The 7,846-nt window shown below is 44.0% G+C and overlaps 1 protein-coding gene across 1 annotated transcript; it reads right to left on the bottom strand.

Moving 5' to 3' along the window:
* Positions 1-2,059: 2,059 nt before the first annotated feature.
* On the bottom strand, positions 2,060-7,269 carry LOC118422024 (tetratricopeptide repeat protein 28-like). Its single transcript, XM_035829527.1, has 5 exons — positions 6,990-7,269; positions 6,568-6,768; positions 6,293-6,430; positions 5,812-5,916; positions 2,060-5,379 (listed from the first exon to the last, which is right to left on the bottom strand). Exons 1-5 carry the CDS (start codon positions 7,267-7,269, stop codon positions 2,060-2,062), a joined length of 4,044 nt encoding a protein of 1,347 aa, XP_035685420.1.
* Positions 7,270-7,846: the final 577 nt, after the last annotated feature.

Below are 7,846 nucleotides of genomic sequence, written 5' to 3'. Positions count from 1 at the left end.
AAAAATGTTAAAGTTCTACCTTTCATATGAAGAGGGCACCCTTATAGCAAATTCCATGTTATTCTGTGGTAATACGAGACCACAGAAATCTTCATTATGGAATGTATGATCTTTTTTTCAATTTATGTGATTGTGGAATAGCATTGTTGCATGGGCAGAGGGGCGGATTGAAAATGGTGCATTTGCTCATTAGTAGATGTCGGCCTTGGTAGTACAGTCAAACCTGTATTAGCGGCCACCTTTGCATAGCGGCCACCTGCCCATAGTGGCCACTTTTTGTCGGTCCCTTGGATTCGTAATGATTAAGAGATAGGCTTAGCGGCCACCTGTCCAACGCGGCCACGGCCACACGATTTCCGGTCCCGCAGGTACAAAAACACTGCCGATTACGGCCACGCGGACCGCTGGTCTATGTTTCGGCACGCGTTCGGCCATATGCAGCGGCCGTATCGTCACCCTACGCCGGATTTAAAACCTCTGTGATTTATTTTCAAAACAAAACTTCGTTAACTGGCGCTACCCATACCCGCTGACAAACGAGGTCATATAAGGTTAACAGACGTTACGTTCTAATGCACTATCGCTTAGGTTAATTTACATCACAAAAACTTTCTAAATAAATTGTTACAAAGACAAAATGATATGAACTCAGACTATGGTGCATTTTATTCTTACATCTATTAAGAGATAAGTCTAAAATGACGAGACTTTTCTTGTGAGTACTACATTAGCATAATGGGCGAATCTGACGTGTGAACGCGAGCGGGAACACACGGACGGCGAAGTATCAAAGGATAGAAGACGAAAGATCAAAGAAATATGACGATACCGGTCTCTTCAGACAATATTAACTGTAGAACATTTAAAATTTTTCATAGCTTTTGTTTTCTTAATACATATAGTGTAAAAATCATTGCAGTACATGTACAGTACTGTATTATGTTAATATAAATCAGTGGGTACTAAAACCATGTGTAACTTATTGCTTGTGGTCAATTAATTAGCATATTCTCTATAGTGGCCACCTCTCTATAGTGGCCAATTTTGACCAGTCCCTTGAGTGGCCGCTATAGACAGGTTTGACTGTAGTTCATTTCGAGAAGTTACTGTTAGAATGTTCAATTTCTGCGCAGGAGTGATTTGGAATAGTTCAATTTTGCATGGGAACGGGTATGGCTGAAATATGCTGTATTTGCTCTCAAGCAAATGTCGGCCTTTCTAGTTCTATCACTATCGATCCTTGTATAAAATCCTTATTGCGTCAACATGATAACAACTTTTGCATAGGGATATTAAGCCACACAAGTAACCCTGCACATAACCCTGACAGTTATGTCTGTATTTGTAAACGAAAGCAAGGGGTATTTTACATACATCAATTTCTATTGAGTCTCCAACAATTTTCAATGAAAAAAAAAACTACTTGGTTGACTGAAAAGAAAACGTACATCACTATAAAACAGGGGCTGTTGTTTGTAAATTTTGTTACTCGATCTGCGTTTACAAGTATTAAGTTGAACCACTCACACCGGGAAGGACCCCTGCTATCATCATTTTACATAGAAAGGGAAACGTTTATCAATATCTTACATGTATATTAGATGGTATCTTACTTAACATCTCTTAGTTATGTATTCACTTTTTCTATTTGTTATACATGCATCATCTCTTTGTTAGGCACTCGTTTTCTCTTATTCATACAGAAAATATATCTTAGTTATGCATACAATATCTCTTAGCCATGCATACATAATCTCTTAGTTATGCATACATTATCTCTAATTTATACATTGCACTATCTATTAGTTATGAATACATCATCACTTATCTATACATTGCACTATCTTTAAGTCACGCATACAGTACATTGAACCATTGTAATCAACAGTATTTGCCCATAAGTTTAAATCTAATAAAATTCCATCAATCTTAATAAATCATCCGGACAAAGCACTTTTGTAACTTTTGCTAACTTATATTACAGCCTTTATGTCTTGCCCGCCTCTTAGCAATGTCCTACTGTTCCTGTTTGTTTTCCTCTCTACTCTTGTAACTTTTGCTAACTAATATTACAGCTTTCACGTCTTGCCACCCTCTTAGCAATGTCCCCCTGTTCCTGTTTGTTTTCTGTCTCCATGGCGATGGCCCTGGCGGCCTGATGGTGAGATCTGGCAGAGCCTAGATTATCCAGCTCGCGGTTAATGTCCTCCTGTTCCTGTATGTTTCCTGTCTCCATGGCGATGGTCAGTGCTGATTGATAGTGAGATTTGGCCAGGTCAGGTTTACCCAATGCCTTGTAGGCACCACCTGTGTTCTGATGTGCTATCATCTCTTCTTTCCTGTCTCCGGTTTCCTGACTCATCTTCAGATCCTTCTGATACCACCCCAGAGCTGCCTCGTGATCCTGCATGTCCGCACAAGCCAGCCCCAGTCTGTTGTAAGCCTGTCTCTCCTTGTCCTTCCTCTCCAAGTCCCTGGATAGTTCCAGCATCTCTGTGTAGTACTTGTGTGATACCTGTGGTTCATGTAGCTGTACCCTGTGGAAATCACCCAGCTCAAGGTTAATGTCCTCCTGTTCCTGTTTGTCTCCTGTCTCCTCGGCGATGTCCATGGCTGACTGATAGTGAGATCTGGCCAGGTCCAGTTTACCCAGCGCCTTGTAGGAACGAGCTACACATTGGTGAGCTGTTATCTGTGTAGACTTGTCTCCATCTTCTTGGCTCATCTCCAGGCACTTTTGGTGCCAGCCCAGAGCTGCCTCGTGATCCTGCATGTCCTCACAAGCCACTCCCAGTCTGTTGTAAGCCAGCCTCTCCCGGTCCTTCCTCTCCAAGTCCCTGGCTAGTTGCAGCATCTCTGTGTAGTACTTGTGTGAGACCTGTGGTTCATGTAGCTGTACCCTGTGTAAATCACCCAGGCTGAGGGAAATGCCCATCTGTTCCTGTTTGTCTCCTGCCTCCTTTGCGATGAACATGGCTGATTGATAGTGACATTTAGCCTGGTCCAGTTTACCCAGTGCCTTGGTGGAATTACCTATGATATTATGTGCTATCATCTCGTCTTTCCTGGCTTCGGTTTCCTGACTTATCTTCAAGTACGTCTGTTTCCATTCCAGAGCTGCCTCGTGATCCTGCATGGCCCCACAAGCCACTCCCAGCCTGTTGTAAGCCAGCCTCTCATCGTCCTTCCTCTCCAAGTCCCTGGCTAGTTCTAACATCTCTGTGTAGTACTTGTGTGAGACCTGTGGTTCATGTAGTTGTTCCCTGTGTAAATCACCCAGCTCAAGGTAAATGCCCATCTGTTCCTGTTTGTCTCCTGTCTCCATGGCGATGGTCATGGCGGATTGATAGTGAGATTTAGCCAGATCTAGTTTACCCAGCGCCTTGTAGGAACCAGCTATGACTGTATGTGGTATCACTTGGTTGTTCTTGTCTCCGATTTCCTGACGTATCTTCAGGTCCTTCTTGTCCCACTCCAGAGCTGTCTCATACTCCTCCATAGCGAAATGTGCCCGTCCCAGTCTGTTGTAAGCCACTCCCTCCTCATGCCTGTCCCCCAACTGCCTGGCTAGTGCGAGGTACTGTTCATAATACTGGATGGCTGTACGTGGGGAGTGGAGTTGGTCCTTCTGCATGTCACCTATGCCAAGGTTAACTTCCATCTGTCCACGTAGATCCCCTGTCTGTTCTGCTAACTGTAAGGCTGTGCTGATGTGAGATGTTGCCTTCTCCGGACTACCCAGAAATCTGTAGGCCCTTCCAAGGTTTGTGTGTGCTCTTATCTGTTGTTTATTGTCCCCAATATCTTGGCTCTTATCTAGGTATTTATGATGCCACTCCAAAGCTTTCTCGTACTCCCCCATCTCGTAATGGGCCAGTCCAAGTCTCTCGTAAGCCAAAGCCTCTTCCACAGAGTTCAATAACTGCCTGGTCAGCGCTAGGTACTGTTTATAATACTGTATGGCTGTACTTGGGGAGTTGAGTTGTTCCCTCTGTAAATCTCCCATCTTACAGTAAACCTCCATCTGCCCATGTTGATCCCCTGTCTGCTGTGCTAACTGTAAGGCTGTGCTGATGTGAGATGTTGCCTTGTCCTGACTACCCAGAAGTCTGCAGGTGCTACCAAGGTTTGTGTGTGCCCTTATCTGTTGTTTATTGTCTCCATTATCTTGGCTCTTATCTAGGTGCTTCTGATGCCACTCAAGGGCTTTCTCGTACTCCCCCATCTCGTAATGGGCCAGTCCAAGTCTCTCGTAAGCCAAAGCCTCTTCCACAGAGTTCAATAACTGCCTGGTCAGCGCTAGGTACTGTTTATAATACTGTATGGCTGTACTTGGGGAGTTGAGTTGTTCCCTCTGTAAATCTCCCATCTTACAGTAAACCTCCATCTGCCCATGTTGATCCCCTGTCTGCTGTGCTATCTGTAAGGCCGTACTGATGTGAGTTGTTGCCTTGTCCTGGCTACCCAGAAGTCTGTAGGCCACACCAAGGTTTGTGTGTGCTGTTATCTGTTGTTTATTGTCTCCATTATCTTGGCTCTTACGTAGGTGCTTCTGATTCCACTCAAGGGCTTTCTCGTACTCCCCCATCTCGTAATGGGCCAGTCCCAGTCTCTCGTAAGCCACAGCCTCTTCATTGGAGGTCCCCAACTGCCTGGCTAGTGCTAGATACTGTTCATAATACTGGATGGCTGTACGTGGGTAGTGAAGCTGTTCCCTCTGTAAGTCTCCCATCTTACAGTAAACATCCATCTGTCCATGTAGATCCCCTGTCTGCTGTGCCATCTGTAAGGCTGTGTTGAAATGGGATTTTGCCTGTTCAATTTTCCCCAGGAATCTGAAAACATTACCCACAGCCGCGTGCGCTGTTGCCTCTTCTTTCTTGTCGTCTCTTTCTTGACTTATCTTCAGATGTTTTTCATACGACTCTACAGCTGCTTCATACTCTCTCATCTCATAATGGACCTGCCCTAACCTGTTGTAAGCCCATCCCTCCTCACGCCTATCCCCCAACTGCCTGGCTATTGCGAGAAACTGTTTATAATACTGTAAGGATTTACGAGGGCAATTAAATTTTTCTCTCTGCATGTCACCCATGTGCATGTAAACCTCCATCTGTTGATATTGTTCCCCTTTTTGCTCTGCCAACTGCAAAGCTGTGTCAAGGTTGGGTGCTGCCTGGTTCACTTTACCTTGAAGAACACCGACATTCATGTGTGCTGATATCTGCTCGCTCTCGTCTGTACTTTCTTGGCTTATCCTCAGAGCCTTCTGGGACCACTCTAGCGCTAGCACGTTATCTTGCATCAACTCACACGCCAGCCCCAGTCTGTTGTAAGCCAGCATTTCCCAATATTTGCTCCTTAACTCTGTTGCTAGAGCTAACATCTTTGTGTAATACTTGTGAGAGACATGTGGTTCCATTAGCTGAACCCTGTGCAAATCACCCAACTTACAATGAATATAAATCTCTTCAATCTGATTATTCGTTTCTCTAGCAACTCGCAAGGCCGTTTTGTAATTAGATTTCGCCTCTGTTACCTTTCCCCACAATATTAGTGATGATGCTAGGTTTTTGTAAGCTACACAAATGTCTACCTCAAACCCAACTGCAACCTTACAGATATCGAGAACTCTCTCATGATATCTAATGGCTTCTTCATGTTTACCTAACAAATCAAATGTCAAACCCAATCTGTTATGGGCCTTGGCTTGTTGTATGTCTTCTGATAATGCCCTACAGCAGTCTAAAATGCTCTGATAATACTTAAGAGCTGACTGTAAGTTGTATAGTTTAGCCCTATACAGATCACCTATCTGACAGTACAGGTCACACTGTTTTTCCTGGTCTGCCATCACCGCTGGCGTGTCCAGCTCTGCAAGAAGGGTCTCCAGTCTCTTCTTGACATCCTGATCATCTGAAGGTGAGGAGTAGGGAATTTAGTTATTATTATTGATTGTAAACCGTTATTTATCGTAGCCTAAAATGTTGTTTAGATGCATTCTTCTGATAAAATTCTGGGTGTCTGTTTGGCGCAACGGCTAGAGCGTTGGGATCAGAATCAGCAGGTCCTCAGTTTGATGCTTGCCATGCCCCTGTCCCAATGACGGTGAAGTGACGCCCACCGAGCCTCACGGCTAATCTGTCTAAAGGTGCCAAAAACACCTACGGATTTGGTGCTGCCAGTGTGTCAACATCTGCACACTTGCCACTAAGACCAGTGATTTTTTCGGATAAAATCGATGATCCACTGCTGTGATATAACAATGCTGGGCAAATGTAAATAAATGTACCTGTAGATGAGTCCAGTTCACTGGGCTGTACTCCCGGAGCTTTCATGGGTTCGTCCTCCAGTCTCACCATCTCCTTGATGTGCAAATAGGCTAACACTGACGTCACTTGTTCTACGTCTGTGTCGTTAGGCGCTCCATCTATAAATGTTTAGGTAAGTGTACGTGTTGGCAAAGATACAAGTAATAAGCCAGTAATAAGAATTTTTTGTGCTCTGCCTTGCTTAAAAAACGTTGCATGTCTAAATTAGAAACATAATTCTAAAAATACTGCTAACCTGCTGTGGTTAAAGCATCAAGGGGGTTTCTGGAAGAGATGGCCTCTTTCATGTTCGTGTCGTCTGGTTCACTGTCTTCCGTCACACTGACTTCTGGTGACGAAGCTGTTGCTGTAATCTCTCCTTGCTCGGTTGTTATTGGTACACCTTCTGGTGCACTGCCTTCTGGGGTCATTGCTGTAGTATCCTGAATATTTCTAGCTGTGAGGCGGTAATTTATTGCATGAGAATGTAGTAGATGGACTTATATTGCTGGCCGACTGTAAACAATAATGACACATGAGCAGATGGATTGGTGAATGAGTGGGTGGGTCTATGAGTTGAAAAATGTCATGAAATACGCCATATCAGCTGTACAATATTGTTGCGCCGTGGCCAGTAACACTGCTAATAGTGCTGTACTAAGTATTCTTCAGACCTACCTTCCATTTTGTGTTCTTGTTCAAGACGTTCAGCTTCATTTGCCAACGTTCCCTTTCCGAGACATCTTAGAATCTGCACAAGGAATCCCAGATTCCCCTTGCCAATTATGTCATTGTCTACCAACATGTTAAAGATTTCAAGAGGTGTTGCTTTTTCAACTTTTGCCTTGCCAAGAACTTCGTCAAGGGAAAGTAAGGACCTCAGATTTCTGACATCTTCCTCTGTAAGGTTGTCAGAAATCTTGAGGTACAGCTGGGCCAGTCTGGAAAGCTGAGCCATGGTTTATGCAGTCTGCAGCTGTGACTGGCCCCCTTGATGTTTCAGTTCTGGAATAGAGAGGTGGATAACGTTAAGCATGGATATCATATGCTCAATAAAGATAACCAATGACAAGTTAAGGACCTAAAACGTTCGTTAGATCAGACCCTTGTAGTACCTGGTGGCCCATAGGGCAGCACGTCCCCATGCTGTTTAAGTAGCAGGGTTTGTCTTTACAGGGAGGGTTGGTAGACCTTCCCCTTTAACGTACTTGAGGCAATTCCTCACACACGAAATCCCAATTCTAAATCTCTTCAGTTAGACGGGTGCATCGGCAACTAAAATGCTCTACTTAGGATTGAATCTGGGTCTCACAGTTTCCAACAAATTGAAAACAGGAGTTCAACTGTGAGGCTGATGCTGTTTGAGCTACAGGGACATACTAGCACGTAACAAGATTCGACTTTTATTTCAGGTTTTACGAAAATATGCACTAGAATTTTTTTCATCTTCCTGGTCATATCGGAGAATATTTTTATCTATTTATTCATCAATCTATTTGATGATCATCTTTACAATGACGCCTTAACTGTTGAGG

Source organism: Branchiostoma floridae, chromosome 8 (genome assembly GCF_000003815.2).
Source record: "Branchiostoma floridae strain S238N-H82 chromosome 8, Bfl_VNyyK, whole genome shotgun sequence".
Taxonomy (NCBI): Eukaryota; Metazoa; Chordata; class Leptocardii; order Amphioxiformes; family Branchiostomatidae; genus Branchiostoma; species Branchiostoma floridae.
Note: the sequence above shows the minus strand (reverse complement) of the source record. Positions and strands in the feature narration are given on the sequence as shown.

What these genes read in the sequence shown, in the direction of transcription:
- LOC118422024 (XM_035829527.1), bottom strand. Translation starts at nt 7,269, where the DNA reads ATGGCTCAGCTTTCCAGACTGGCCCAGCTGTACCTCAAGATTTCTGAC. An exon ending in TGAACTGGACTCATCTACAG is followed by an intron (nt 5,917 to 6,292) that starts GTACATTTATTT and finishes CCTCACCTTCAG; the next exon opens with ATGATCAGGATGTCAAGAAG. An exon ending in TGACCTGTACTGTCAGATAG is followed by an intron (nt 5,380 to 5,811) that starts GTGATCTGTATA and finishes CAAAGATGTTAG; the next exon opens with CTCTAGCAACAGAGTTAAGG.